The 17,042-nt window shown below is 40.1% G+C and overlaps 2 protein-coding genes across 3 annotated transcripts in view; both read left to right on the top strand.

The window, feature by feature from the left end:
• The first annotated feature begins 4,366 nt into the window (after positions 1 to 4,366).
• The window catches only part of POC1B (POC1 centriolar protein B), a 55,084-nt gene continuing 42,408 nt past the window's right edge, over positions 4,367 to 17,042 (top strand). Inside the window, exons 1-7 of one of the 2 annotated variants that reach the window (XM_069858549.1) lie at positions 4,367 to 4,446; positions 4,532 to 4,616; positions 13,096 to 13,267; positions 13,986 to 14,165; positions 15,410 to 15,517; positions 16,324 to 16,439; positions 16,783 to 16,916. In XM_069858549.1, coding sequence (XP_069714650.1) covers positions 4,432 to 4,446; positions 4,532 to 4,616; positions 13,096 to 13,267; positions 13,986 to 14,165; positions 15,410 to 15,517; positions 16,324 to 16,439; positions 16,783 to 16,916 — 810 coding nt within the window. In that variant the 5' untranslated portion in view covers positions 4,367 to 4,431. Of the gene's footprint in view, positions 4,447 to 4,531; positions 4,617 to 13,095; positions 13,268 to 13,985; positions 14,166 to 15,409; positions 15,518 to 16,323; positions 16,440 to 16,782; positions 16,917 to 17,042 lie in introns of those variants that run through there. The other variant, XM_069858560.1, reaches the window with a different exon arrangement.
• GALNT4 (polypeptide N-acetylgalactosaminyltransferase 4) lies at positions 4,802 to 9,123 on the top strand. The gene has a single exon (XM_069858534.1). The coding sequence runs from the start codon at positions 4,892 to 4,894 to the stop codon at positions 6,641 to 6,643; it is 1,752 nt and encodes a 583-aa protein (XP_069714635.1). The 5' UTR covers positions 4,802 to 4,891; the 3' UTR covers positions 6,644 to 9,123.

Genomic DNA, 17,042 nt, shown 5'->3' with positions numbered 1-17,042 from the left:
AGATGTATTTGTGCTGATTCTGACTGGGGTAGAGTGAATTTTTAGAAGGTAGTATAGGGCTATGTTTTGGATTTGTGCTGAAAACTGTGTGGATTATATAGAAACGTTTTCTTTAATGGATAAGCAGTCCTTACACAGACTCAAGGCCTTTTCTTCTTCTCACATCATCCTACCAGTGAGTAGGCTGGGGGTGCACAAGAATTTGGGAGGGCACACGGCTAGGACAGCTGACTCCAACTGACCAAAGTCATATCCCATACCATAAGACATCATGCTCAGCAATATAGACCTGGGGGAAGAAGGAGGAATGGGGGGCATTAGGAGTGATGGCATTTGTCTTCCTAAGTAAAAGTAGCCATTACAAGTGATGGAGCCCTGCTTTCCTGGAGATGCCTGAACACCTGCCTGCTGATGGGAAACAGTGAATTAATTCCTTCTCTTGCTTTGCTTATGCATGGGTTTTGCTTTACCTATTAAACTGCCTTTGTCTCAACCCATGAGCTTTCTCACTTTTGCCTTTCAAATTCTCTTCCCCCATCCTCTTAGGGGAGGGTACAGCAGTACCTTTTATGCAAAAGCATCTAATTAAAAGGAATTAATTAAAAATAACTCTGGATAACAAACATTTTTATAGAAATTCTAGTGACTTTAAGACAAGCTCTTTGGCAGAGTAACTGTCACTTTTAGCTTGTAATCCAGATGCTTATTTGTTTTACAGTGCTGATTTTAAATAATGCAGTTTTCCTTTATACATGCTTCCTTTTAGGCACTTTAAGTTACTTTATTTCTCTTTCAAATGCAATCTATATGCTGAAAAAGGAAAAATCTCAAATATCTATCAGCTGCAAGCTACTGCTCAACATCTAAAATTATTTTTAGTTTATGGTATTTCTGTGTCATGCTCAAGCAACTCCTTGTTACAAGTCCTTGCTTTCCTGACATGTTTTGAGAATCAGTGTCTTCTAACAAATCAATTTATTCTAAATATAAATTCATTGCCAATTTTCCTCTGTCTTCACAAACATAAAACCAGTTTTTTAAGGAAGCAAAGCTTTTGATTTGTTGATCTATCCCACTCTACCTAGGTCTTCTAATTTCTACTTGGAAACTCACATGTGATTTGCAGAGTTGCCTGTTTGCAGGAAAATGAACCCAACAAGTGTTTATGTGAATACAATAACTACAATTAAAGCAGTTCCAAGTTGACAACCCTATGCACTAAAAACATTGATGTGGAGATTATGTAATGCATTTGGAAACAGAACAGTGAAAATAAACGTTATAGACATTGCAAATATAAAATACTCCATAACCACCATCATGAGGCTGCCACTGACTTTTGGTGAATACAGATCATTCAATAAATTTTGTGTGTTTTAATCGGATTTTTCAGCTACTTTTTAGCAGAATTGGATATAAAATATTTCTTCGAGATTCTCTTAATATCATAATACTTAAATTCTAGGTAATTTTAGTCTAGCTGACAAGTGGGCTGCCAGAAGTCCTGTAATGCATTTTAAACGAGCTGCAGCTACCTCCTAGCCAACTGGAGGCACCAACTGGAAACAGATCTACTCCCTACGTGCTTCTTAATACCAGCTGATCTGCAATCCTGTCAAGAGTTAACAGACAGAAAAACACTCATGGAATTTAGCTGGGGTTTATGTCTCCCTTCTTTTGATACTTTTTCTGAGTGGTTATATAAACATGAAAAGTCTTTTTGAACTTTCCCTCAATTTATCACATACATATCCTGTTACTTAAAACATTGCACAACTTACTTTTGACGCAATCACAGGTCACTTGGCAACTCTGAATCTCCTTTGCATTTCAAATCTATATGTGAATGCTTGCTATCCTTTTCCATTTTCTTGCTGCTGTTGATAAACAGTCTTTAATGGGAATTTGGAAGATTCCTCCAAACCAACAGTACTCCACAAGTTACTTATACTCTTTATTTTCATAACCCTTTTGATGTAGCAGAAAAAATGGTGGGATCAGAAGTTGGAAAGATGACAGGGGCATAAAGAATAATGGATCTACAACTGCAAGACAACCTATCATTGAATCTTCATGCCCTGAGACTACATTCTTCTGCATGTAGGTGGACGAATAACCAATACTTCACTGGCAAAGCATATCTCACACTTCCCTCTAGTGCCCATGGCACCTCCTGCACATGTCCCCTTTCTGCCCACAGCCCCAAGACCAGAGGGCTCTCTAAGGGCCTAGACGGCTCTGTTGCTAACACAGCTGCTCTAAATATGATCCCACATAATTAAAGTTGGGGTTCTCAGTTTTATTTTAAAGTAGGATATGGCACTCAAATTCTGTATTAACATTATAAAGTCTCATTTTAGATACAATACAATTTTAGGTGGGCTAGTATATTATTTTTGCCCCTTGTGCACATGCACTCGATTACCTCAATTATTACAAAATCATGTGATCAGTGTTATTTATGTGCACACTTAGACACAAATGCACAAAGGCTACCAAGTTTGCCTGTGTCCTCGAATTCTACATGCACTTTTATTAGGTCCTTTCCTACAGTGACCGTGTAACCTGCATGAACCTTGAGTTACAATCTTGTAGTGTTCCTCCATATACAGCATTTCTGTTTGGACATATACTACCTTAAATCAGTACCTAAGAAAAAAATTCACAGCTGCTGAAACAACAGCCTACTGAGAGGTGATTCTTTGAAGATATTTTCCGATGCACCATTTATCATTGTCATCACAGTGTACAACAAATTAATACAGTGGATTGCTCTTGTATAAAGCAGAACAGTTATTCTCAACTCTAAAGAGGCAATGCCAGCTCATCATTGTATTAAACTACTAGGAGTTACAGTAATTTTAAAATCATTCAAAACCTAAAATCTATGCATGGTAATGAGACAAATTAAGCAGCGTAAAACCTATTACCTGCTACCTTTATAACTACAACCATTATAGCTAATCATATGTCTGTGGCAAGGGTACACTTTGCTTCCTACAATCATTTGGGAGTCTTCAAAACACTCCCAGATGAGGAGAAGCAGCAAGAAACAGATTAACTTCATAAGCCTTACAATTTGAGAAAAACTCTCCCAGCAATTTGTAGAAAGAGGGATGCACCCTCTTTCTCTCAGTAATTGCAGTCCTTCTGTTGCTTTGTGCCTATCACCTGACATTTTGTAATTTTTTTTTTTTCCAAGAAAGGGAACTTGACTATACAAGGGAGACATTCCTAAAGAATTCCATTTCACTCTGCAGCAAGGAATTCTTCTGTGGACCTACAAGTTATGAACCATTTATCAGATTTTAAAAGGCAGCCAGTCATTACACATTGACTCTAAATGTTCACTGGATGGTTAAACACACTTGATTTGGAACTGTCCCATAACTGACAAACCTTACACGATGGCCTAATTACTGACCTGATTCCGTAGATGCCAGGGAATAACGTCAGAGGAAACCCTGCAAGATCCAAACTGGATGTAAAGAAAGAAAAGGGCCATTGCAGTGCAAGTTACTTCTTCATGAACACAGAATCATAGAATAGTGTAAGTTGTAAGGGACCTTAGAAATCATCCAGTTCCAACCCTGGTGCCACAGGCAGGAACACCTCCTACTAGATCAGGTTGATCAAAGTCCCATCCAATCTGGCCTTGAACACCTTCAGGGATGGGGCATCCACAGCTTCCCCAGGCAACTTGTTCCAGTGTCTCACCACCCTCATAGTGAAGACATTGTTCCTTATATCAAACCTAAATCTGCCTCTCTCCAGTTTACACCCGTTTCCCCTCAACCTATCACCACCAGCCTTTATGAATAGTCCCTCTCCAGCTTTCTTGTAGGCCCTTCAGGTACTGGAAGGTCGCTATAAATTCTCCTCAGAGCCTTCTCTTCTCCAGGCTGAACAACCTCAATTCTCTCAGCCTGTCCTCCTATGGGAGGTGCTCCAGCCCTCTGATCATCCTTGTAGCCTTCCCCTGGACCCGTTCCAACAGCTCCATCTCCTTCTTACGTTGAGGATTCCAGAACGGGACACAACACTCCAGGTGGGGTCTCACAAGAGAGGGACAAAGGGGGAACATCACCTCCCTCGACCTGCTGGCCACTCTCCTTTGTGTGCAGCCCAGGGCACCACCGGCCCCGTGTGCCGGCAGCATTCCCCGCCGGTCCCGCCGAGCCTCCCCCCGCCCAGCGCCTCCCTCTCCCCCCGCTCCGGGCCGGCCCCGCCACCCGCTCCCCACGCCAACGGCCGCCCTCCGCGCAGCCCCGCGCGCCGCGGAGCGCCGACACCATCGATCGGCGGGCCCGCCCCCCGCGGGGCGCGCGGCCAATGGGCGGCTGGAGGGACGCGCGGGACGGTGACGTCGGCGCTCGGCCGGCCGCGCCTGCGGCGCGCGGGGTTTGAGCGTCCGGCGTTGCCGGGCCGGCCATGGCCTCGGCGCGGGTAAGGGCCGGGCCGGGCCGGGCCGGGGGCGGGGGGGGGCGGCTCCCGCGCCCGGGCCTCACGCCGCTCGCCTTCTCCCCGCCAGGAGGACCCCGTGCTGATCCGGCCTCTACGCGGCCACCGAGCGGCGGTGACGGGCGTCGCCTTCCACGAGGACGCCGCGGGGCTGGGTGAGTGCGGGGCGGCTCCGGGCCCGGCTGCGGGGCGGGGGCGGGGCGGGCTCCCGCGCCGGCCGGGCGGTCTCTGCCCCTTCCTTAAGCGACAACTTTTCGAGCAAACCACAGGGCGGGAGGGAGGGGTTTTTGTCCCGCGGCGAGAGAGGAGGAGGAAGTAAGCGAGGGGAGCGCGGCCGTGCGCCTCCCCGCCGGCTCCCTCCCGACCCGCCGCCGACGAACTGCGAGCGGCTGCGGCTCCCTGCGACCCCCCAGCCTCCGGGCCGCCTGCCATGAGGATCCGTCCGGCGAGAAGGTGGACGTGGGTCCGGAAAAGCTGCGTTTTTCTCGGCTTCCTGACGGTCGCTTACTTTGTGGTGGAGCTGTCGGTTTCTTCCTTGGGTGCCTCCCTCGCCGGGGAGAGCAGCGCCAAAGGGAAGCGGGAGAGGCGCTTTTCTGGTGGAGCAGAAGATGCTGTGGATTTGGCTCGTCCGGTTTATGACAAATCCCCGCCTGATCCCAGTGCCCCGGGAGAATGGGGGAAGCCCTTTCGCCCGCAGCTGAGCCCCGAGGAAAAGAAACAAGAAGAAGAGCTGATTGAGAAGTACGCGATTAATATTTTCTTGAGCGATAAGATCTCTCTCCACCGGCACATTGAAGATAATCGACTGAGTGCCTGTAAAACTAAAACTTACAACTACAGGAGACTGCCCACGACATCTGTTATAATCGCCTTTTACAACGAAGCCTGGTCAACGTTGTTGCGGACAATACATAGCGTACTTGAAACGTCACCTTCGGTGGTTCTTAAAGAAATTATACTGGTGGATGACTTGAGTGATAAAGTTTATTTGAAGGCTGAACTTGAAAAATACATAAGTGGTCTGCAAAGAGTTCGCTTAATAAGAACCAACAAACGAGAAGGATTAGTTCGTGCACGCTTAATTGGTGCTACCTTTGCTACTGGTGATGTCCTCACATTTCTAGACTGTCACTGTGAATGTGTCTCTGGCTGGCTGGAACCACTGCTGGAGAGGATTGCTGAGAACGAGACTGTCATTGTTTGCCCTGTCATCGACACCATTGACTGGAACACGTTTGAATACTACATGCAAACAACTGAGCCCATGATTGGGGGGTTTGACTGGAGGCTGACATTCCAGTGGCACTCGGTGCCGAAACACGAACGTCTCAGACGCAAATCTGAAACGGACCCAATCAGATCCCCAACTATGGCTGGTGGCTTGTTTGCTGTCAGCAAGAAGTATTTTGAGTACCTGGGTACCTACGATACAGGAATGGATGTTTGGGGAGGGGAGAACTTAGAATTATCATTTAGGGTTTGGCAGTGTGGAGGCATGTTGGAAATTCATCCGTGCTCCCATGTTGGCCATGTGTTTCCAAAACGTGCGCCCTATGCTAGACCAAATTTCCTTCAGAACACGGCTCGTGCTGCTGAGGTATGGATGGATGAGTACAAAGAGCACTTTTACAATAGAAATCCTTCAGCAAGAAAAGAAAACTATGGAGATATTTCTGAAAGAAAGATACTAAGAGAGCGTTTGAAATGCAAGAGTTTTAAGTGGTATTTAAAAAACATATTTGCTGAGTTGCATGTTCCGGAAGATCGTCCAGGCTGGCATGGTGCTATCCGCAGTGCAGGAATAAGTTCAGAGTGCCTCGACTATGTCTTACCAGAACATAATCCTACTGGGTCTCACTTATCTCTCTTTGGATGTCATGGCCAGGGAGGCAATCAATTTTTTGAATACACATCAAATAAGGAGATTAGGTTTAACTCTGTTACTGAGCTGTGTGCTGAAGTCCCTGAGAATGAAGACTTCATAGGCATGAGGAGCTGCCCCAAAGATGGATCTCCTATTCCAGAAATTATTATATGGCATTTCAAAGAAGATGGGAGCATTTATCATCCTCATTCAGGAAAGTGCCTTACTGCTTATCGTACGACTGAGGGGCGTGCTGATGTGGAAATGAGAACTTGTAATGTTGCAGATAAAAACCAGATTTGGAAATTTGATAAATAATCACAGCTGGTGACAAATGGACTGTTGTCTCCAAGTTTTTTACACGCATGAGCAAATAGCAACATTTGTTTGCATACATTGGAATGTCTTTTAATGCTCTGTAGCAGTATAGAAACTATATCTGCTGTGGTGAACTGTATGGAAAGCAAAAGTAAATACTGAGGTTTAATCTCTAAAATGTTGAGTACAGATCTAATGCCTTTTATTTTTGTAAACTTCTGATTCATTAGTTTCTTTCTTTGTTCTGTCTTGGTTGCAGTAAAACAAAGGCTATTGAGGGGACTGAGGAGAGATTTTTTTTTTTCTTTTAAAAAAAAAGATACACATTAAACATGCAGGATAATGTTACGTAAAAGTAAAGAATCTTTACTTACAGAAGTAAAAGTTAAGGTTCTTGTAGTGGAAATAACTGACCAATGTTACAGATATGTTATAGCAAGTGTATCTAACGCACAAAGCAGTACTACAGTAGCATATACTTGGATTGTCACGAATGTGGAAAGTTGAATCTTAGACCTTGTAATGTTCTGCAGTTTTCTGGGAATTAACACACTCTTAAGATTTTCAAGGTGGCAACTAAGTATACTACATTGAAGAAACAGAAGATTCTGTACTGTTCTGTACTGTGCTTCAGCACTGTTTTGTGGTCTTGTGCCTTTTCTGGAAATCTTCCTCATTGGGATGAGTCTGTTGCTCACATGTGTTAGGAGTGGTAGCAGTGGAACTTAGGGACATGCTGGCAGTAAGGGAAGAAATAGGGAAGGCTCCAACTAAAAATTCTGTTTCAAAGTAATGGAGAAAGCCAGCAAGCAAACACAGAATTGCATTATCTACTGCTGTTTCTTAGGTATATGATATTTATGTTACCTCTGTGTAAGCTTTTCTATATTAAGCCTTTCATCCTAGGGACACATAGCTTATGTGACTATAGAGTGCATCCATTTTTTATTTGGTCCATCAGCATGGTAGGGTAAGGAGAGACAGAGGAAAACTTGGGCTGTTTTATTTATTTTTGCAACAGCTGGCATACATCAGCCATAGGTTGAGTTTTGAAGTACTGCAGCATACTCTTGTCTTTTTATAGTCACAACAGTACCATGGGAGACATTGGATAGAGTTGGGAAGCTGGAGGCCCTGAAGTAAAGGGAGTTGAAAAGGCAAATGGCAGGTTGGAGGAAGTGAAGATTTGGTGGTTAGGCGGTTCATGGAAGAACTTAATTAAGATATTTTCTGTATCCTATTACGCAGAGTAAGAGTTTCAAGCATATTGATTCTTGTGTTACTAATCAGTTCTGAGTGTGATTCTAGACAGTAGATGTGATAGAGAGATTGTGTACTTGAAAAAAATCTTGTGTTAGTATCTGGTTTTAGGTTTATATGATTTAAGTTCAAAACTTATCTTTTCAGGCATTCCAGGTTTTTTGGTTGCTTTCATTTAAGTGATAAATGTTCTTCAGTAGCTACAGTGCAGTAATTCTTGACAGCAGTAGCGAGAGCTAGTGAGCAATAAAAATCTGGATACTTGAGGAATAGTAGGTGGTAGGTGAGGTGGTAGGTGAGGATAGTAAGTGTGCATTTATTACAGGTGTTGGTAGGTAAAAGGGTTAAAAGGGAGTACATGAGACCTGAAATAAGTGACGATTTGCTAAAATAAAGCAAAAGTAAATTAAGATATATTCTTGAATCTTGGTGTTTATAAAGAGTTGGGAGGTTTGGGTGGAAGCAGGCTAAGATAGGAGGGGAACATTGAATCGTGCTTTAAAATTGCTTGCCACTGTGTGGCATGGGTTATTTGAAATGTTTAATGTTTTTGAGGAAACTACTTGCAATTTGATTTTTTTCTTTCTTTCATTCTTTTTTTTTCTCCTTTCCCCTCCCCTAGGCTGTAGTTTTCCTTTTTTTTTCTTTCGTTCTTTTTTTTTTTTTTTTAAAGAAAGGAAGCTTTTTAACTATATAAGGGAGACATTCCTAAAGGATTCCATTTCACTCTGCAGCAAGGAATTCTTTTCTGGACCTACAACGTATCAACCATTTATCAGATTTTAAAAGGCAGCCAGTCATTATGTGCTGAGGCAATAAATATTATGAAGTGTGTGCTTTTGTGAAAAGCTTGCTGTAGACTGTTACGTTCAATAGAAATGCCAGGAAAAGAAACTAGGTTCTTCTACATGGCAGAGCATAAGTTGTATGTGCAATGCCTGTTTCCTCAGCTGAAAGTAGTTAAATGGTATGAATATAAACTATGCAACTTTTATACAGTTAACTTTTCTTAGGACATGGCAAAACCAACATTTCTATAAAGATCCTCTTTTGTGTTGAAACTGACATTTAAAGTGTTCCTTACCTGTTTAAGCAATAAGTCTAAGTGAATCTGCCTCTTAGTTTGAAAAGTTGATCTCTCTGAATGTATCTGAACCCTTCCTCCTTCTCCCCACAACTTCCTGTTCCATTTTTGTGGTTATTTAAAAATTAAAGGGGGAGGGGAGGAAGCATAAGTAAATAACCTGCTCCTAAAATAAATAAATTAATATGAATTTGTTCCCAATGGGAACAAAAAGTGTTGGGAGTGGGGCAGGGAGGGCCTAGAGAAGGAGAGTGAAGGGAAGAAAAGAAAACCTTTAAACCAGGTTGCAGCAATTCTACAGAAACACTCCAATCCAGTTGTTTTTCAGTGTGTACAGATTTCTATAAAATCTGAAATGTTGAAAGATTTTCTTTTCTGTTAGAATTTGAAAGTTTGATGAGCACTTGTATATACACTAAACTACTGATTTTAAGTGACTTAAAATAAATTGAATGTAAACTTAACACTGAATAAGTGTGACAGGGCTTTGGGATTTCTTTTGAAAAAAATAAAATCCAGAATGATCATTCAGTATCGGTTAGTGTGCTGACTCCTTTCAATTCTCTTCCACTTTTGTTAGACCATACAGTAAAAACCACGATGAACTTGAACTTCATGGCGGCTCTTAAAAGTGTCTCATAACATCCACTGTGCTTGGAATCATAGATCAGCTCGTTTGACAGATATTTAATTAATAATTCTTTTCCTCCAAGACGGAAATCCTCAGAATCACTGTTAAGTGTGTTTGCCTTGTGATGCTGTACCTTATCACATTGACATTTGCAGGGTTCCTGTCAAGTATGTGGGTTTTAGTGATGGTGATGTTTGAATATTCACGCACAGGTATTGTGCACAGCCCTGTACTCCATCTGGCCTGTACTACTTGCACTGAGCAAGTTAATTATGTCAGAGAGGCTTCTCTATTTGGGGGGGAAAAAAGGGTGACTAAGAGGTACATATAGGTGGTAAAACCTGGCTGAGTGTATCTATTCTGATCTGTTGTATGACTTGTAGCCACTACTGTGTATTTTGGGAAATGGGAGTGTAATGGTATTTCTGTATTGCAGCAACTCGTCTTCATATATACATGTGTACATATGAAAACGTATTGCATCAATACTTACAGCTTATAAATTGAACTTGGTTTCATTGCAAATACCATAAAATATTCGTGGCATAAGTGAAGCCCAGAGATCTGTTTAGAGAACTGCAGCAAAACCATGTGTAAACTTGGCCTTTGCATAAGGCCAAGTGTTTATTCTTTGGTGTTTAATTCTGTTATGACTCAGCAGCAGAAAAGTAATACTTAAGAGATTTGTCAGCTGTACTTGGGTGTGTACAGAGAGCACTGACCTTTTTTAAAAAAAGAAAGGCACTGAGGTTACAAACTGGACTAAGTTGCCTGTTTGAGTCAGCTCAGTGCAAGTTTTCAGTTTCTTTCTAATTATATTTTGTCGTTGATCAAATATTTTCATTACTACAGCAAGGACCAATTTTGTATTTCACTTCTAAAAACGGTTCTGGCTATGTCCTGTTTTCTTTGAGGAGCTTGTGCAACAGACATGTTTGTGGTATGTCCCATCCTAAAAGATTCTCTGGGTTTTATGTGTTTCTTTTGTTTCAGTTCAGTTTACTTTAAATTAGCCTTGGAAATCTGTTGTGGACCACTTACTGGTGGTCTGTAGAGTGCTGCCATACTAGCGAGGACTGGTAGAATGTAACAACCGGATCTGGTCTGCATTGCTGTAAGGCCTCATATGTAATCTAGCCTGGAAGGTCGTTGCTACCTTCATTGTGAAGGTGTAAATGCATAGACAATGTGAACTTGAGGGGAGAAAAATGCGTTAAAAGGATAGAGAAGCAATAGTTAAGATACTGTACTTGAGTAAATTTGCGAAGCGTTGTTATAAAGTAGGCAAAATCCCTTAAAATGGAACAAAAAGAGAACTTTATTTGATAATAGTAAATTATGTAGTAGACTTCTAATGTATAAACCTGTTTTTAAGATGAGTATTGATAATGGAAGTTATTGCTGGCATCATTTTAACACTATAGACTCTTGTGTTTAATGCCTGTGATTAGCTAAGTTCAAATATTTACTGTTAAACTGAAATGCTTAGGCGTTGGCCATATACACCAGAGCTGATTTCAGCCTGCTTGAATTTGGAATAGCCTGGCTTGGCTGAGCATTTTTAATGGTAAAGGGTCCTGGTTTCCTTGACAGGATAGGGACTGGAGTTGAACATGGATGGAAAATTTTGGCTTAGAGTTTCTTTTTCTGGGTTTATGCCTCCATGCTGTTCAGCTATAGAGTCATGGCAGCCTGTGTGCCTTAGGAAAATAATTTTGCAGTGGGTCTGTACTCACTCTTTCAGGTGCAGGTCCTGAACCTCTTCTCTCCTTTGTCCCTGAGAGGAGTGTCATGGTAATGAGTGACTTCGAGAGAGAAACCTGCCTCAGGGTGGAGAGAGGACACTGTGTGAACACACACAACAGAGTCCAGAGGGAAAGCAAGGAAGATGCCAGTGGATGTTGCAGGGAACGGACAACGTAAGGTCACTGCTTGTGTCTCATTAACCCTGGGATAATCCACTTGTGAGAGAGCAAGCTACAAGGAACTAAGCTTTGAATTTGTTGTACTGTCATCTTTTAAAATATCTCCTTCAGCAGAACTGAAAGCAAAGCAGGTTGGTATGACATGGCCTTTGTGCTGTTCATAAGGTACCGCAGGTACTTGGTATTATGTGCATTATTCGTTTTAAAAACATCAGTCTTATCCATTCTGTTTCCAACATGATGTCTTCACATTCTATTTTAGCTTACAATTCACCTTTTCCTTTCTGTTTTATGCTGCTCTAGGTGACATTTTTTTCTGAATCAAAGGGAAAAATGAAATCATTCAAGTACAATTAGAAAGAGGCTGCTGTAAAATAGAGTTCTGAAACTTTGAAGGTGGGGGGAAAATCCTGTACTTCTGTGTCAAATTTAGGTCTATTGATGTGGACATAGGGATAGTCTGGTCCTACATCTTTTACCAGAAACTCATATTTTGGGAGTAAAAACAATATCTCCATGCCAAATCCCTAAGAAGAGCTTAATACTTTCTTTGAGGCTTGCCTTAGTACTTGTGCTAATGAACAGACTCTATTCTTTTGTGCTGTGTTGGTGCCTGAAATGGGTTGAGAAGAGATAAGCTGTCCTTTTCATGTCCTCTTCAACTTCCCTGTTCTTCCTCTCTTTCAGTACTAGGAATAGGAATTTTATAATTGAGGGTAGGATTGGAATCCTTCGTTTTTATGTCCTGCATGCTAGCGCTTAGCAGAGATGATGTTAAAAGGGATGTAGGAATATCATGCTTGTCAGTTTAATTCAACTGCTCCTTGCTTTTGTTGCTTATAGTTTCCTGAAAATGATCAAGCTCTGGTAAAATCTATGTCTGCTTTCTCAAACATAGATAGTGTGACCTACCCATAAAGTGACTGCAAAAAAAAAAAAATCATGCTCTTTCTGTTGTCAGACTGACAACTTCACATTGTATGTTGAACTAGACAAATGTTAGTATAAAAAAGGTATTTAAATAGGATAATAGAATTATCATATTTGGATATTCACTGTATATCTGAAGTGTTAGAAATGATATCATGAGTTTAATTTAGCTAGTCTTCTCAGAGTTAAACACTTGATGCTTAAAACAAATTCCATCTTGGAGATCAAAGTGAATCACTGGTAAATGAATGTCTCATTCTTAGCATTTGGAAATGCCAAATCTGGGTTCATACTTAATGACATGTGTGTGGTGTTTAGCTTCGTGTTTCTTTTGTTCTATATCTTTAAAGTACTTGTAAGCCAGTTTGCTTAATAAGTGGGAAAGCTACCTGTGAAGAATTATCCTTTACTCATCCCAGTCTTCTGATGTCCTTCTAAAAGCCTGGTGTTGGTGTTGCTGGCTGCCAGGCTTCTGGTCAGGCCAAGTATCCATTAAAGCTCAATAAATGCTCCCTCCCCCTAATATCCAGTAAGTTCACTGGTGAATCCAAATCCATAGTTATTAACTGGTTTTTTTTACTAATAGTGAGCAGACTCATAGTATCTTTGTATTTCTTTCCAGCTACCTCTTCTTTGGATAGGTTTCTTATGGTGTGGAAGCTGAAGAGACAATGCAGAGCTTACAAATTTGTAGGCCATGCAGGAGCAGTGACCAGCGTACAGTTCTCACCAAATGGGCAGCTACTGGCTTCAGCTTCTCAAGATTGGACTGTCAGACTGTGGATTCCTTGCATGTGAGTGTAACTGGTTGATGCTGGCTGTGTTTCATTAGGGTACAATGTGAATATTGGAGTCTTTACCCAGTGGAAGTTTCTGTTTCCTTTCCACTTCCCTGGGCTTTGATGGAAGCAGAGGTTGGGGAGCATAAACAGCACAGTTCTTTATTCGGTAGTTTCCAAAGAAAAATATAGCAACTGAGACATTTCATGTGTGTAGGACTCTGGTTGGTAGTATTTTTCTGGATTAAATAATATATCCCTTTTAATAAGGATTGTGTGTCTGCACTTCATCATGGGGAGGCAAGTGACAAACGAAACAAAAATAACAGTTGTGGGAAAAAATAATTTGAATTATTTTGTCTTTTTAGACTTTTTTCAACTAGTAGTGATTACAAGCTATTCAGAATGTTCTTAGAAAGGCTTTAACTTCTAAGCATTTTGTAGATTACATTGTCAAAAATACAATAAATTATCTTTCAAATACTATATGGCAGCTAATGCTGCTAGTTGATTGCATTGTTTTCCAAAATGATCATATTAAATACAAATGCTTTAAAGTCTGTTATTCTGATATTGAATATACAAATAAGACAAAAAGTATTGGCAACACTAGGATGAAGCCTGTATGTGTTGCTTTTTCATTTGGATAACATTCCACACATTTGAACTTCCAGTTTTATGGGATTTTAAACTCTTTCAGTTGAATATGATTTTCTTCTGTCTTTTGTCACAGTCATGGAGAATCATCAGTACTGAAAGGTCATACTGCATCTGTTCGTAGCGTGAGCTTCTCAGATGACGGCCACTTCCTAGTTTCAGCATCCAATGATAAATCAATAAAAATATGGAGTGTTCAACGACAGCGCCTTTATTTTTCCCTATTTCAACATACTCATTGGGTTCTCTGTGCGAAGTAAGCATTTTTTTTTGTTCTAGTTATAAAGAAATAGAAATCTCGACAAAGGGGTTTTATTTCCCAGGACAGAACTAGGAGTAGAAAAATCTGTGAATAATAAGTGATGATCTGTCACTGATAATAAAGTTTTAATAAATCAACCATGCACACATGTTTTTTGTCTCCTAGATGAAGTCTGAAAGCTTGGTCAGTGTTAATATGTGTACATATTAAATCTGTTGCTGGGTGTCAGTTCTTCTAATTTAAAAGACAAATAGTGTCTCCTGTATCTATTTTCACTTGGTATCCTGTCTGTTTCCCCAGTACTGTGTGGTTTTGTCTTGTATTAACTTATTTCACAGCATTCACTTGTTTCTATATTTATTATGCATGGTAGGGGTTTTCTCAATTATTCTTGGAACAGTAGTGGCATAAAAGAACGATCATGAGGCAAAATGAGTTAAACTTAGAAAACTGGACAAGGTAAAAGAAAAGGTCTTTGTACTGCAATTTAAGATTTGTACCCTGTTTAAAGGCAGGATAGCTTCTCAGAGACAGGAAAAGATTGGTTTTTGCTGGGTTTTTTTTTGACATATTAATGGAAAATCTGCAGCTCAGAGGCCTGATTTAAACCTCTTGAGAAGGAAATTCAGCACTGGAGAAGTGCAGACCACTACGAAGTTCCGAAGTTTGATCACTGAGAAGAAAAGCTGTAGGAAATCTGATGCAGATGCTCTTGAACGGTGTTCTAATATCCTTAAGCAGTTGCTCAATATCAGAAATAATAAGGATTGGTGAAATTGTAGATACATCAGTTTTCCTGTTTAAAAACCTAATCTGCTGGTCTAGTAATAATCATAAATGTTTTACTGACAGTTTGTAAGGCTGGAGAGAACTCACAGGAGAATATATATGTAGGTTAAAATTGAACACAAGGTTCCACTGTGTCCTCTTTGTCTTTTTGGCTATGGTTTTCTATAATAATCTCTTTGGTATCAGAAATAGGCTGCTGTTAGCTCCCCTGCTTATGACTCCATTTTTAACTGTAGTTGATGGTGAAATGGGAGTGGGGAAAGCTGGAGGAGAAGCTTTTCTGTTCAGTTTTATTACTCCATGAGAAACATGAAGAATTCAAACGTTCCTTGAATGTTACACATTTTAATTCTGAAGATACTTTCTTGGTTCTAGTGTTTTGCTACTTATGTCTCTAATGATAACCTAGATAGTATTGATTTAGTAATGCACGCACTCGTATGTTCCAGATTTTCACGTGATGGAAGGCTAATAGCATCTTGCAGTGAGGATAATTCTGTTAAGATCTGGGATACGAGAAATAGAACTTGTGTTGGTAGCTTCTTAGATTATGAAGGGTGAGTGTTACTACAAAAGAAGAGAAATGTGAATGTATAATTTTAATGAGATTAAACTAATGGTTTATGGCTTTAATATGTATTATGTTATGTCTGAAAACAGATCAAACTTCTACCACCTATGTGAACTAAAATAATTCATTTTGTGTTTTTCTAAAGAGGTTAAACAGTTGTTTTCCTACAGTCAAGAAGTAAGCCAGAGAGAAGTCAGATTGTTTGGGTTTTTTTTGACAGATTTTGTGTTTTGCCTCCATTTCGATAATGCTATTTGATATTGGATATTTCGACAAGAGATGTTTTAGAATTCTCTACTTGTTGATGAAAGCAGTATTCTGTGAGCATCTGTGGCCTGCCTTATTTAGGTTTTGAAAACACTTGCTTTTACTTATCTGCAGTTTTCTTAAACAACTTGGAACCAGAGTTTTAATTAACAAAGGCAATAGAATGTATTTTTGTATATGTGTTTTGCTAATTTCATGACTTCCACCTCTATCCTTTTTACAAGCTAAAAGGTTGTTACAGCTAGATATTCTGTTCTTAGAATAAATTATTTTACATGCTGCTTATGAACTCTTTACAGACATCCTTGTAGGACCTTTGTACCCCAACACAAGGTGTGAAGCTTTGAGTCAGGACAATAATAGTATCTTTTTAACAAAAGTCAAATTATACAGTCTGATTTATAATGCAGATCTTGTTTTCTCATGTTTATTTCAATTGAAATATCTTATTTGAGTTTCCATACATGTGGATTCCACACAAGTTTGGCAACTCATAATCAATCTATTTTCATTAATTATACTTAGATTTGCAAATTTTGTGGATTTCAACCCAAGTGGCACATGTATAGCTTCTGCAGGTTCCAATCATACAGTGAAACTGTGGGATATTCGAATGAACAAGCTACTGCAGCATTACAACGGTAAAGACAATGTAGTTTGTTATATTTTGCAATTAAATGTAGTTTATTTAGATTATATGATTTCACTCTTTACTGGGGAAAGTGGACAAACAGATTTTGTTGGCATTTTGTGAGTAATCTTTTTGTAGTAAATCCACGCTGCATCCTGATTATTCCTTTGCAGTGCTGCTTTTAATTTTTAGAACAGAACTAAGCAAGTACTTTGTAGAGTCTACTATGTCCCCAACACTTCAGTTGCTTTTCTCTTAAATGAAGTTCTTTAGAAGTAGAGAAGAGCAAAGAAAATATATGTTTACTCTTAGTAGATACCTATGGTCTTTGAATATTGTCTTCTGTAAATTAGTTCACAGAGCGGGAGTTAATTGTGTATCATTCCATCCTTCTGGTAACTATCTCATCACTGCTTCTACTGATGGTACACTTAAGATTTTGGACATCTTAGAAGGAAGACTTATTTACACTCTTCATGGACACAAGGTATACATAATCTATTTGTATGGAGATCTTAATAGCTTCTTCAATGTCTTTTCAAAGGGAACATGGTACTTATGATGTTGTGTCTTTTATCTTTCAATTTGGAGATAAACTATAGTGGACAGCAAA

Source organism: Phaenicophaeus curvirostris, chromosome 1 (assembly GCF_032191515.1).
Source record: "Phaenicophaeus curvirostris isolate KB17595 chromosome 1, BPBGC_Pcur_1.0, whole genome shotgun sequence".
NCBI lineage: Eukaryota > Metazoa > Chordata > Aves > Cuculiformes > Cuculidae > Phaenicophaeus > Phaenicophaeus curvirostris.
The sequence above is the reverse complement of the archived record's forward strand: the minus strand, read 5'-3'. Positions and strand labels throughout refer to the sequence as shown.

Coding starts and splice junctions, on each gene's coding strand:
- GALNT4 (XM_069858534.1), top strand. CDS start 4,892: ATGAGGATCCGTCCGGCGAGAAGGTGGACGTGGGTCCGGAAAAGCTGC.